The sequence below is a fragment of the Gavialis gangeticus genome, unplaced genomic scaffold (genome assembly GCF_001723915.1).
Source record: "Gavialis gangeticus isolate Ggan-Ray unplaced genomic scaffold, GavGan_comp1, whole genome shotgun sequence".
In the NCBI taxonomy this organism is placed as follows: Eukaryota; Metazoa; Chordata; order Crocodylia; family Gavialidae; genus Gavialis; species Gavialis gangeticus.
Genome location: NW_017729008.1, coordinates 13,986,507 through 14,001,148, shown reverse-complemented (window position 1 = coordinate 14,001,148; position 14,642 = coordinate 13,986,507). Strand labels below are relative to the sequence as shown.

Below are 14,642 nucleotides of genomic sequence, written 5' to 3'. Positions count from 1 at the left end.
GCAGTGCTACTCTGGCTAGCACTACGGAAGAAAGGGACTTGGGGGTCATCATTGACCACAAGATGAACATGAGCCTTCAATGTGATGCTGCAGCTAGTAAAGCAAGCAAAGCCCTGGCTTGCATCCATAGATGCTTCTCAAGAAAATCCCAGGACATCATTCTCCTGTTGTACTTGGCTTTGGTGAGGCCGCAGCTGGAGTACTGCATCCAGTTTTGGGCTCCATAATTCAAAAAGGATGTGGAGAAGCTTGAGAGAGTGCAGAGGAGAGCCACATGCATGATCAGAGGTCAGGAAAACAGACCTTATGATGAGAGGCTGAGAGCCATGGGACTCTTCAGCCTGGAAAAGCGCAGGCTCAGGGGTGATCTGGTGGCCACCTATAAGTTTATCAGGGGTTGCCACCAGTATCTGGGGGAACGTTTGTTCACCAGAGCACCCCAAGGTATGACAAGGTTGAATGGTCACAAAATCCTCTGTGACCATTTCAGGCTGGATGTAAGGAAGAACTTCTTTACTGTCTGAGCCCCTAAGGTCTGGAATAGACTGCTGCCAGAGGTGGTTCAAGCACCTACTTTGAACACCTTCAAGAAACATTTGGATATTTATCTTGCTGGGATCCTTTGATTCCTGCTGACTTCCTGCCCCTGGAGAGGGGGCTGGACTTGATGATCTTCCGAGATCCCGTCTATGAAATCTAAGGCAAAAAACCATCTCTGACTGTCCTTCACCTTCAAGCTGTGACTTGCCACTAGAGGCTTGGTGAGCAGGGTCAGCACTGGGAGCTAGGGGCAGGACTGGCTCACTGCTTCTGCTTGAATATTACTTTTACCCAGATGCTGCTTTAAGCTCTGTTTAAGTTTCAAGGCAGCTTGGACAGAAGGTCTATTCTCCATCTGCTGGGCCAGCCTTCTGTTTCTGGCATTGGCTAGCTGCTGCTGCATGGTTGCCTGAATATTCACCAGCATCGGCTGTTTGTTCTTCAGCATATTAGTAAAGCTCTCGTTCAGAGACATCTTGGTGGTGCTCTTTAGCAACCTTCGGTGCCGACTGAGCAGCCATCTTTGGGGTGAGAGAATCGAAGGAGCCTCATGCCAGCAGTTGGACAGCTCGCTTTGCCTGGTAGAAGCAGAGCTAGTCCAAGTGGCAGCAGGAAGCATCGCATCATGGCTTCTAGGCTCCACGGCTGTGCTGCTTTCTCTGCGTGGCAGGAGAAGCAAGCTAGTCCAAGCAATGGTGGTAGAAGGTAGTGCCCCTCCACCCCCACTCGGACTGGCTTATTCTACCTGGTGGGAGCAAAGCCAGTCTGAAAGGTGGCAGGAGGCACTATGTGGTTTCTGGGCACTCCAGGGCTGCAGTGCTTGCTCTGTCCAACATGCCCGGAGGGCAGGACACTGTGTTCAGGCCTGGTGTGCCCCAGCATCCGCACTTGCCTTGACTCAGGAGGGGTCATTGTATCCCAGGATGCTGGAGGACTTCAATTTGTGGAGAGTGACCACACCTTAATGGAACAAGGGCAAAATTAGGCAGATTAGAGAGAATCCTACCCTGGAGTGGCATAACTTCAAGGCAAATAATGAGTGCTTTAACCAACTTAAAAGGTGTTAATGGGCAGCCGGTCCAGGCGTTAAGAGCTCAAGATGCCACCTAAAATTACTGTGTAACACAGCCCTGAGACATATCTAGGTGGAACTGTATTGCATGTGGTTTTACTTATTTATCTGATGTTTTTATTTTTCCCCATTATATGAAATTTCTAGAAGCTTGCAAAGTCACAAACTGTGTGCACTTTGGGCATACTTGCCAACTGTACTAATTAAAATACTTAACAAGTATGCCTAAGAACCAGTAGGAAAGTTGTGGACCAATGTCTACATTTACTGTACCATCCAGACTTCTGAAGCCATTCTTTATTTGGAATCTTTGCATATATTTCTATTTCTGAGATCTGTACCATTAATTTTGTACAGATGAGCAAAGCATTTTGAAAGCAATCTGTTTAAGGATGTTGTTCTTATGAAACCTATTAAATATTGCAGGTAATTTCACTTCCCGCAATGTGATATTGAACATAGTTTAATTTGAAGTAAACAAAGTTTTTCCCTATTATATTAACTTAATTTGTTATGCATTAGAATGGTTATTTTCAAGTGAGTCAGAGCCATTTTACTTTACCAAGCAGGTAATTTGCATACTGTGGGAATAGAAGGACTAAGAATAAACCCTCCATTTTCTTCAGTCATTGTCAGTCAGAATGATAATTTTCTCCATATTAAGTATTCCTTTAGACCTGTGCTATGAGTTTTATAATTACAAGGAGAGGTAGATTTTGATTGACTAGAAAGACAGATAGTGTTTGTCATGAGATTACACAAAATGCTTCAAGGCAGAGTTAGGTTTTATGTAAAATAAACTATTTTGCTTTTGGTAGTGTTAGAGTGATATTATAGTTGTAGTGGTCCAGGAAATACTCAAAAGGCAAGGATTTTTGTGGGTGATATTTTTATTGGAGCAGCTGTATGTTTGGGATGGATTTAGACAAGCTTGAGACTGCAATTTGTTCTTTTTCAGGTCACTATTTTGATTGTAAATTTTCCCACAGTTTCTAACTCTTTTTAATTCCAGTAGTGGCAGCAGTAAGGAGAGTGTCAACATTGTCTGTTGACTGTTTTAAGCCTGTTCAGAGACTAGGGACACCAGCAGTCTGCCTGTTACTAGTCTGGGCGTGGACAGAAGTGCAGCTCCTCACAGTAAGTGAGAACTTTTTGCAGGAAGTGTTCTGAGTTACAGTGATCCCCTGGACCAACAGAAGTTCACTGTTGGTTCCAGGGGAGAGGGGAATCTTAGCTTCTGGCTTGGAGTCTGCAGCCAGTTTCCCCTAGCAATGGCCCATCCTCTCTCCCAGCCTGTCCCTGTTTCAGAATGGGAGAGGGAAAGGGGAGCAGAGGGAACTCATTCTAGGGGTTCCTGAGTCAGTGCTGGAGGGTTCAGTGGGGGATTTGAGCACCCCCCACCTGGGAGGGGAGGGCTCCAAAACACCTGTCCCACCCTCCAGCAGGAGCTGAAGAAACCCCAGACCAAACTCCCTCTGTTCCCTTTCCCACCTCCCATTCTGAAAACAACAACAGGCTGGCAGGCAGCAGAGACAGAAGTTACCTAAGTCGCTTTATTTTGTAACATCTTTATCTGAGCCCTCATGAAATGAGGGTTCAGATTTTCACCCAGTCAGCCACTTTTGAAGCTGTCTGCAGCTGTGCACTTGTGTTTGGTCACAGCTATAGACCACTTTCTGTGGCCAGATCAGGCAAAAATTGGCACTTCCGTCTGCACCCAATATTGGTACTTCTGATAGTAACAACATTTGGAAAATACAGTGTACACAAAGCCTCACTGTGCTACTTCCTCTGTTGTCATTTGATGTCTGTGATTCTGATTGATCTTTCACAGGTATATGTAATTCAAGAATAATCCCACTGAAGTCAGGTCAATTGTACTGGTGTAAAACTAATGTAGATGAGATAATAGTCAAGCCCTGTTTCTTCACTCTTCTGATAAAGTTATTTTGTAAATCCAGTGTATTTTAACCTTCCCATGAAAGACCAACTGTGATGAATATATTAGGGATAACTACATTAGTGACAACATTTCAAACAAATAGCCTGGAAAGAACTGCAAGTTTTGATCAGGGGTCTTAGAATACCAATGTGGTATTGACTACGGATGTCTTTAGCAAATCTGATTTCTCCCTCATCCCCTAGTGTAAAAAGTGTGGCATTGATTCCTCCTCTGTCAAAAAGATGATAATATTGAAGTAATGTTAAAATGGGCTGTTGTAGTCACAATCTGAGCTTCTATCGCCTTCTCCAAAATGTTCCTTTTCTAACTGACATTCACATGCATGTTTCCAAAGTATAATTATTTTTGAAAGATTGTAGAAAATCCATGGGGCTAAATTAAAAAAACCAATTCTAAATAATTTCAAATGCTCTCTGTTGTCATTCAGCCCACTTTCTAGAAAAACTTCAAATTTGGCACAAACATTGTCCTCAGCAAGGAATCTATTTTTGCTGTGTTAGAAAAAAACATTTACAAGTAATGAAGCTACTGTGAATGTTATTAAGACTGCATGATATAGATGTTTAATACAGCATTTGTATTAGCAAAATCTGTTTAAACCACTTCTCATATTTGTAATCTCACCATTTTGGAATGTGGATTAGGATTAGACTGAAAGTGACCAGTGGAGGTGGCAGTGGTAGAGGGAACAGTGGGTCAAGCAGCTGTGAGGCTGTCAACATAGCTCTTGCTCACCTCCTACCACTAACAGCCACATCCATTTGGGCTCCATAGCCCCAAATTTTGTGGCAGGACACACCTCTTGCTAGCTGTAACCCCAAGTTCCCTATCCTGCCAAGAGTCCAATGAGCTGGGTGGGGCTGCTGAGCTATATGTTTGGCAACCTTGAGATAGGGCTTTTTAAATATGCAATTAAAGAAGTAGAAAAGGTGCACCTGCATTTTGTGTGTGTTATAGTATATAAACAAGAGCTACATTACACATACAAAGCTTGAAAAATTAGGAAATATTAGAACTAAGGTTGTCTGTTCATCCTCTCTTGCATATGCATTAAAGTAGTCCTAATTATACCTAATTATGACCCAGGCCATTGGCTACGCATAGGGGGTGTACATGCACCCCTGAGATTGGCAGTGCACCCCTACAAAAAGCGCCACCAACACTGCCAGCAGCGCCTGTGGGTGGTTGCTGCTCACCACTCCTCCCCTTGTCCCGACTCTGCTGATGGCATCTGCGGGTGGTCCCCAATTGCCGTTGGCCACTGCTGCACTTGCCCACCCCACCCCGCTACTGACAGCACCGTGGCCACCTGCGAGAGCTCACCACTCGCCACCACCACACTCCTGCCGCCGACAGTGCCACCGCTGCCTGCGGGAGCTCGCCATGCCCCTCCATCCTCCGGGGACACGTGGCGTTCATGACCCAGGCCTTATTCATATACACCAGGCTTGTCCAACATACGGCCTGCGGGCTGCCATGTGGCCCGCGGTGCTGCGACAGGAAAGGAAAGTAAACACAGTTTACTTTCGTTCCCACCCCTTGTCCCTCCCCAGCCCCTCAGCACCTTCCTCATGGCTGCTGAAGGGACAAGGTTCCCACATGCACCGCGTCAGCTTGACGTTGCTGACACAGTGTGCGTAGGAAGAGGAGTAGCCATGTGCTGCTCAGAACAGGATGAGCCCAGCCGGAGCAGCAGGGGCTCAGCTGCACTTTCCCCCTATCTGCGCTGGTCAGTCCCGAGCGGCTGAAAGTGCAGCTGATACCCTGCTGCTTCCATTAAAATAAATGGGATTTAGAGGGCTCCAAATCTTTTATGACAACTTGGTAACATGCCTATCTACCCCTTTTTGCAAATCTCAGCCATAGTTTGGAAGCTCAGCCAAAGAACATAAGAGCTTCTGAATGTAAGAGTATAAAAAGTGCCATGCTTGGTCAGCCCCATGGTCCATCTAGGTCAGTATCCTGTCCCGAACAGTGGCAGAGGTGGATGCTATAGAAGGAGAGTTTTGAACTGGTTAGACCCATTTCATTGTCACTTTCTGCAACTTCATTGGTGTCAAAGGTCACGTGACATCACTTCCTGATGTGATACCACTTCCTGTGAGGTCTTTGAATATGGCTCACCGGCCCACTGGGTGATAAAAAATTCGTGATCCGTCCCCGCATTTAAAAAGATTGGACACCCCTGATATACACCATCCACATGTAGCACAGATTGTTTTTAGATTGGCTTTTCTGTTGTATTCATCATGGGAGCAGGTTCATCTTCACAACCTTTTTTATGTGAGAGAAGTATTATTCCTGCATGCTGTTATGTAGGTGTGCTATGCACTGCTGCCAGCTGATGGCAGTATTCCATGCTATATTTATCTCCCTGTTGCTAGCTGCTGTTATAGTTGAAAAGGATTCAGTTAAGCCCTTTTGTGTGTCCAAAAAAGTTGACTCCCTTGTTGTTCCCTGTGTGATTTCATAACCACCCCCCTCTTGAAATGCTTTAAAATATTACCCCCACTTCAGAGATGTTCTGTGTCAGAATCAGAACCAGATCCCAAGCTTTATTTGCAGTCCCACATCTAGTAGCCTAGAACGGTTTTTTTTTTCCTATTACAGGCAATTAATTTATCCTCTCTATCTTCCTATCTTTAATATGGGAATTATAAAACCCCTTTGAATTCCAGTGAGGTAGGCAAGCATATCTTATGCTCACCATATTGATGCTTTCATTTCCTGACTTGGAGTGGCATGTGGAAAGGTGATTTAAAATAAAGCTGGAGCAGTTGTTAAAGTACTGATCCTGTGTGCCAGCTGTTTGAAAGGACATTAGGACAGAAAAAAGGGCTACCTCAGCAGCCAGGTGGATGCTACCACAAACATGCATACACAGTTTTCAGAAACCTCTTTGTATAAAGCCGTTGTTGGAACAGAAGGATATGATAGAGTTTCTGACCTTAAAATACCTTTTGAATTTTATAAAGAATATACAGATTAGTTTCCCATGGACCCATATAAAGAAAATTATCTGCATGAGCAAGATGCACTGAAAAACTCTGTTTTCCAGATATTTAAACTGTGAAACACAAGTTCCCCCTGCACATTTCTGTATCTCTACTTGAGGGCTGATCATGTTGTTCACATCTCTTGAGATTTCTGCATATGAGCACTGAGGTAAAAAATCTGCTAACAGTAGATCAGCAATCCAGAATATATTTCTGCTCGTAACAGGTATTTTAAATTTAAACTGTTTTAGCAGGAGCCATTTTTTTCTTTTAGCAAAAGAACAAGGAGTCATGCCATCTCTGGACACTTTTACATGTGCTCTGGAAGTGGGGAGAGGGGGCAGTGGTTTAATTAAAATGGCTCCAAGAGCTGCTCTAATTAAAGCAGCACTGCGTGTGGTCTGTCAGCATCCCCACACTTAAAAATGGCAGCAGGGGCACTTGAATTAAAGCTCATTCAACAAGTGCTGCTACTGCCATTTTTAAGTGCAGGGATGTGATGCACAAGACGCAGGAGGGTGCTGGAGCAAAGTAATTGCAATGCTCCCAGCAGACTCAAGTCTGCTTCAGCGTTGGAGCAGCCTCCATGCTCATGTATAGGCGCCCTCTTTGTTTTCTGATTGTTTCAGAACTTCTGATACCAGTTCATGAAGGTCCCTTTGGTATAGCATAGTTTGTGAAAATCATCTTTAATGAACAGCAAAATTGTCCACTGGCATTGTGATGATGTCCTGTTACCTTATGCTGGAAGTTCTCTTGAGCCTTCATAATTTGGTCTCCGCTTATCTCTAAAGAGACGTGTCTTTGGAATCAAGCTTGAACTGTACCTGCTGCCACTGCTGCTGCTAAGATCCATCCCTGTTCAGCATAATAGATTTTAAGTTGACCCACCTTTCCCCAAACTCTGTTTGTTGTTATCTGTAGAAAGAAAATTGGTGGTCTAGCAGGTTGCCTTCCAGATGTTTAATTTAAATTTTCCTAGTAGCACTGGTAATTTCCACAGTATGAGTAATCATCTTTTTTAAAAAACAATTTTTTTGTCCTATATATTTCTGTCTTTTTAAGACCATGAGCCAAGGTTTCTGAATCCTATCTCTGGCTACTGTTGGTTTTGATTATGCTGCTTACATTATTATTGTTGTGTAGAAGAGATTAGCCAAATCAATTTTGGGAAGGGGACCCAATATTTTAATGTAGAATATAGCTATGATTTTTAAAGGATTTCTAGATATATCAATGTAGCACATTCAGCAGATAATTAAAAGACAAATTATCTCAAGTGCTTTAAATACTACTACAAATGGGATAGTAGTTTAGGTCCTTGCATTGTTTAAAAAGGATTTGATGACAGAGACAATTCCTGACCAGGATGCCTTTTCCAGACAGCAAATATTTTTCTGGTGATCTGGTTTAACAGTCCAGAACTTGGAGCTTACGGTGCTTTAACCCTGAAGTGCATTAAGATAAATTCTAAGTACATGCACTGTTCTTTCAGAAAATAAGGATAGAGTAGTGACTTTCTGTTGTTTAATATTTTTCCAAGACATCCCTGGAGCTTTTTAGTCCCCAAGAATCAGAATCTATTATAATACACTGACAGAAAGTAATTTTATTGTTACCATAAGTAATTCTTGCTCTGTGGACTGGAGACATGTGAGAACATCCCAAATTCTTAGCTAGTACTTTATGCTTTACTTATCTTTGAGCAGATATACCTATTTAGACATACAGCCAAGGGAGCAGATTACTTTTTTCTGGTGCCGTGGATTATTAAACAACATTATTTTAGTATTTGAAATATTGTACAGCTGGAATGAATCTATATTAAGTAGAAGTGTTAGAAATGCCCTGAATTTTAAAAATATTAAATGTACAAGAAAACTCTATATCTGCAATTCTTTTTACTGTGTTGTAGTATTGAATAGTTCTTGTGTGTCCTCATGCAGCATATGTACTGTCATAATTTCCTCATTACCTTCCTAAACAGAGTACAGCTTAAGTTCAAATTCACGTTTGTTGCAGCAAACAACACACACAAGATAGGTGTACGTTCTACACAACACAACACTTACAAACAAAGCACACTTAAAAGCATCACTCTTAGGCAGGGATGAGAACTGTTAACTTAGTACTTTGATGGAACGCACATTCATTTCTAGGCTTTGAAAAGTAAAGTGTGGGTAAGATTTAACAAAAAAATAGTTACAAATTTTAAGGAACAACCACAAACTTCCAAGGTGAAAAGAAAATAGTTGATAAAATACTGGTTTGAACTTTTCCTTTCAGATAAACTTGCCAGTTTAGGAAGAGAAAAATTAGTTAACCCATGCACATTAGTATCTTCAAAAGTTTGTAAAAAGGATACAGAAATTAAAAATGTTTTACAACCAAGGCTTTGTTAATTCTTTTTTAACTGATTGAAACATTCTTGTGAGCCCAAACACAGCAGTCAGTTTGCTTTTTGTTTTTAATTTATTCATACCTGTAAGAATTTCAGCTTTTTTGCCTTAATTTAAAGCTCTTGTTGGAAAAAGACATTTTCAGCTTATTCATGTCAGTATTCAGGGTGTTCATCTTTATCTTTAGTGTGCTGTTTTTCCAGGCACTAGATTTTAATGCCTCACTAGTTACCGGATTCTGAAACTTTAGCTGATTAAGAGTTTTACACCTTTCAGATGTTCTTCCCTTATAAGCTTCAATGTGTTTTTTATTTTTTGCATCCCTTTCTTAAAGCAGCATGCTTAGATGACATGTATAAATTTTTCACCCTCCAGTAGGGGCTGAAAAATCCTCAAACCAAACTCCCTCCACTCCCTTTCCCCCCTCCCATTCTGAAAACAGCTGGAGGCTGGCAGGCAGCACAGACAGAAGTTACAGAAGACACTCTTTTTAAACATTTCCATCTGACCTCTCATGCAACGAGTGTTCAGATTTTCACCCAATTGGCCAGTTTTGCATTTGTCTGCAGCCATGCACTTTTGTTTGGTCACAGCTATAAACCACTTTATGTAACCAGATCAGGCAAAAAATGTCACTTCTGTCTGTGCCCAGTCCTTGAAGGACTGATGCTTTTATTTTTGCCAGAGTCACCTTTTCCCATTTCTGCCCCCACATTCCAGCTGCTGTCTGATTACCCCAACTGGGTTGTTGTTTTGTAAAATTAATATGGAGGGACAGCCCTATCCTTTTTTAAATTTTTAACTATTGTTTCCAATAGTTTATTCTGTTCTTGTACTTGTTGCAATACACCATGTGTTTGTGCTGCTCTGCCAGTAGGGCACAAGTCTTCTAGTGTTCTATTGCTTGTGTAGTTAGTTTCTTCTAATTTCCTGGTTTTCTCTAATTCGCTCCATTAATTTAGCAGCATGCTGTTTTAGCCATATGGCCATACCCATAATTTGTAAAAGTCTGCGTTTTTAACTTTTGTTATTATTCTACCATGACTCTGCATACTGTCCTCCAAATTTTCCCATTTTTTTTCTTTAAACCTGTATGGACTGTCTTTAATCTGCTACGCATGCATCCTTACTTCCTCAAATTGTGGGGTAATTTGGAGGGAAGGAGGGGATTACCTAACTTGGAATATTCTGCCATTACAGGTTGCAATACTGTAAGAGAGCAGTTTGCCACTTCCTGAATCAGAGATCAGCATTACCACTGTTTTTCTGGCATGTGTGCTGTTTTGGGTGACTTCTTGCTCACTGTTGTTTGTGGTGTTCAGGCTGCTGGTGTCTGTGCACTCCAAGAAGTCATTGCCTGCAAGTGGCCTCCTCAAGCCCGGGTGCAAAACAAAACAACTCAATTTCATGTCCAGTGGTAAAAAGCTTAGAGAGTTTTATTACCACTTGTATAGTAGACTAGCTAATCTATTTAGTAATCAGCCCAACTCAGTGAGACTGTCCAGGACAGTGGTAGCAAATGTGCATCTATTACACCCCCCTAAGTTGCAACAAAGAATAAGTCTTGTGGCATCTATATTTATACTTGAAATACCCAAATTATGTGCCAGGGTTTCTCTGTCCTTTTGCCAAGATGCTCATTTTTACTCATTCCTTTGCCAACCTTGTACATATAGCATCTTTAGTTCTCTTATCTCTGCACCTGTCCTCATTAATTTTTCTTTACTCCTAACACTCTCTTTTTTGGATCAGCTTCTCTGCTCATTAGTGTGTTTTTATTTCTTACATCTCTCATTTTGGTCATTCATCAGCCAGAGATTCCTATACTCTGCTCATTAAGTCATTCAGCAGTCATTGAGACCTGTCCTTCTTGAGTTCTCTCTTAGCTTAACCGTGGCTGAACATAACAGGAAGTCCCATAATCGCAAAACATAATTCTACCCTCAGATGCTTATGTACAATTTGTATTGTAATCCAAGGAAGCCATATGCATTAGGAAAGCAAATAATAGTAGTACCAACATTGTGGATTTGGGTTTTTGTTCTGGACAATCTGGAATTGAAAGTTACCATATTGGTTAAAAACCACACTGTATTTCTGGTAAATCTAGACATAATTGCAGTGTGACATTTCTAGATACCATAATGGTGCTGCCATCATCTGAGCTGCATCCAGTACAGTATTTAAACAGAAATAAACAAAGTGGCTCATTAGAAGAGTAATTCTTTAAAAGCAGAGTGTAGTTTTTATCTTGTATACTTTGTTTTAAAATAGGAACAGATGTCCCAGGTATTAGATGCTATGTTTGAAAAGCTGACTGAAGGAGGGGAGCACGTCATTGATCAAGGTGATGATGGTGACAACTTCTATGTAATTGACAGGTGAGTGATTATGCACTAATGGATCCCAGAGAATTATGCACACTTGTATCAATGAAAATCTATTTTTATATTTTTTTTATTTGAATCAGAGGTGTTTGCATGAGAGAGAGCAAATACATATATATTACTTAGTAGAATAGTGACAGAATGAAAGAGAGCAGTGTGTGAAAATACCTAGTTTTCTCTTGCCAGTAATAAAATGTTTGTATTGGAACTTGTCACTAGCCTCTTGATTTAATGCTTTGTCACAAAGACTATTTCTTAAACTGAAAAGAGAATTTAATGCAGGAAATAGCTGGAAAAGATATAGTATTAAATATCTGAATTGTGGTAACTATACCAGGTACTTCTGGGAAACTTGCTTGTTCACAAAAATATAAGATGGACTATAAAAGTTACATCTTCAAAGAATTGTACAAGGATCTATACTACTCATGCAGTTCTGATATGGCAGGGATTTAGATAAATAAAATGATACATTTTACTTTCTCCTGAAACAGATTTTTTTTTTTTTGGAGCACCATTTACCTTGATACTGCTGCTTTTTACTTTTGATTAAATTCTCACCAATTTAACAGCATAGATATTGTTGGCATAGACTCTATCCAGGTTCAGGTGAATAACTTCTATCTTGTACCTTCAGTGTGAAGCATGGTACAATGATTTGTGATAGAATGTGCAGTCGGAGATGTTAAAACCAGCTTTCTAGATAGAAAAACCTATTTTCTCGACATGTCTCTGAGAATACTGTGGCAGAGTAAAAATTCTTTACTGGAGAGTCTAAGTTTCACCAGTTTTGCTGGCTTATGTCTTAGGCACTTCCTCTTTAGATTGCAGCAGCAACTATACTGAATTCTGTCAGATCCAAGTGGTTACTGTATGACCATCTACAGTGTCCTTGACCATGGAGAAATTGTAGAGATTTGATTTTAACTAACTGCAAAAAGTTACTATGTAGATATATTGAACACTGAACATATTAATGGCTTAGGCTCAGAGAGGGTGCTGATGTCACACTTTCTCAGGGCAAAAACCAGGTAACTAATTTTGATGGAAAAAACCCTTTATATTGGACACATAAAATACTGTATTTTATTGCACAAAACACACCTCAGAACAAGATACACACCTTGCTTTTGAAAGGCAGAATGAAGGGGGAAAAATTTCCTTGTAGTAGATGAGTAGCAGCGGCTGTGGAGATGAGCCTGCACATTATTCTGCTCCTTGTGGGTCATGTGCAGTTACCTTTACTTTTGCCCAGCAAAACCATAAGGGGCAGAAATTGCTGTTATTGTACTTCTTTTCTTGTAATGCACACTCCAGTTTCCAGCAGATGTTTTTTCAAAGAAAGATGCACGTTGTATGTGATAAAATACAGTATATTTTGTGTAACATTATATTAAACTTTACATTAACTCAATTATGTACTACCTCCATTGTGAATATTGCAGCTGTACCTTGCACTATACCCAGTTAAGACTTTAAGAAATGCTTCTATTTTCAAAGCTGTTACATTTTAAATTGATTTACAGGTAGAAGTATAACATTTAGAAATAATTTCTTTATGTGGATTTTATGCATTTAAAATAAAATAAAATAAAACTTGAGTTCATCTTAATTTTTAATACCATATTTACTCAAATACAAGATGAGTCCTTTCCCCCCAGTCTGCATGGAGAAAACTCCTCATCTGATATATGCATACAAGGAGCCTCACTACATACATTGTCTGTCTTTGAACCACTACCAAAAGCAGTATGTGCCCAGCAATGGAAACTAAATATGAAGTTTAAATGCAGCCACACTGAGCGTGACTATAAAATGCAGGGCCCATATTGTGAAAGCATACTGATGGAAACCTACCACAAGGATCGGTCAGTGTACCCCATCTGAATAATATATATGGTAGTGTCCATTGAGTGCAGTCCTCCTCAGTACTGACTCTTTCAAGTCAATGTAGTGAGCCATTACATTGCAAACATTTTGACTTCCTCTTCATCCCCATAGCTGAGCTGCATCTTTCTTTCTAATTTCCAATTATTCCTGTCTCTTCATCAGCCTTAAATGTCTGTCAGACATCACCAAATTGGAACCTAAACAATTCGCCCAGATTCCCTCTGTCAGCCCCTCTCTCAGCCTGTAACATATGATTATATTGGACACATAGACACACATCAGGTGAAGCCAGACCAGGTTGCCCTGTGCCTCATCTGAATATAAATTTTTGGAGGATCCCAAGACTCAAGACAAGAACACCAGGTTCCAGTCATGACTGGGGGATAATTAGCACATGGATCCTCTGTGAGGGATATCTGGAGTATACACACATATTGAGCAGTGCTGAGCCATGGCCGCCCCCCCCCCCGATTCTGAAATCATAGAATCATAGAAAATTAGGGTTGGAAGGGACCTCAGGACATCTTTTAGTTCAACCCCTGCTCAAAGCAGGACCATCCCCAACTAGATCATTTCAGCCAAGGCTTTGTCTACCTGGGTCTTAAGAACCTCCAAGGATGGAGATTCCAGCACCTCTCTGGGTAACCTGTTCCAGTGCTTTACTACCCTTCTAGTAAGAAAATTGTTCCTAATATCTGTCCTAAACTTGCCTTGTTGCAACTCGAGACCATCGCTCCTTGTTCTGTCATCTGCCACCACTGAGAACAGTCTAGCTCCATCCCCTTTCAAGCCTCTCTTCAGGTAGTTGAAGGCTGCTATTAAATCCCCTCTCAGTCTTCTCTTCTCTAGACTAAATAAGCCCAATTCCCTCAGCCTCTCTTTAGAAGTCATGTGCCCCAGCCCCCTCACCATTTTTGTTGTCCTCCACTGGACTCTCTGCAGTTTGTCCACATCCTTTCTGTAGTGGGGGCCCAAAACTGAACACAGTACTCCAAATGTGGCCTCGTGATTGCTGAATAAAGGGGAATAATCACTTCCCTTGACCTGCTGGCAGCACTCCTATCAATGCAGTCCAGTATGCCATAAACTTTCTTGGCAACAAGGGTACACTACTGGCTCATATTCAACTTATTGTCCATTGTAACCCCCATGTCCTTTTCCGCAGAGCTGCTACCCAGCCAGTCAGCCCCTAGCCTGTACTGGTGCATGGGATTGTTCCATCCTAAGTGCAGGACTTCGTACTTGTCCTTGTTGAAGCTCATGAGATTTCTTTTGCCCAAGTCCTCCAATTTATCTAGGTCACTCTGAATCCTAGCCTTACCCTCCAGTATATCTACTACTCCCCTCAGCTTGGTATCATCTGCAGACTTGCTGAGGGTGCACTCTGTGCCATCT

At 41.3% G+C, this 14,642-nt stretch overlaps 1 protein-coding gene and 1 pseudogene across 2 annotated transcripts in view; one reads left to right on the top strand and one right to left on the bottom strand.

Annotated features, from left to right (window-relative positions):
* PRKAR2B (protein kinase cAMP-dependent type II regulatory subunit beta) overlaps nucleotides 1-14,642 on the top strand; it is a 228,105-nt gene that overhangs the window by 189,278 nt on the left and 24,185 nt on the right. For both annotated transcript variants that reach the window (XM_019509416.1, XM_019509417.1), the window contains one exon: nucleotides 11,245-11,351. In XM_019509416.1, the coding sequence (XP_019364961.1) occupies nucleotides 11,245-11,351 (107 nt within the window). The remainder of the gene's footprint in view (nucleotides 1-11,244; nucleotides 11,352-14,642) is intronic.
* Nucleotides 785-1,061, bottom strand: LOC109292065 (annotated as a pseudogene).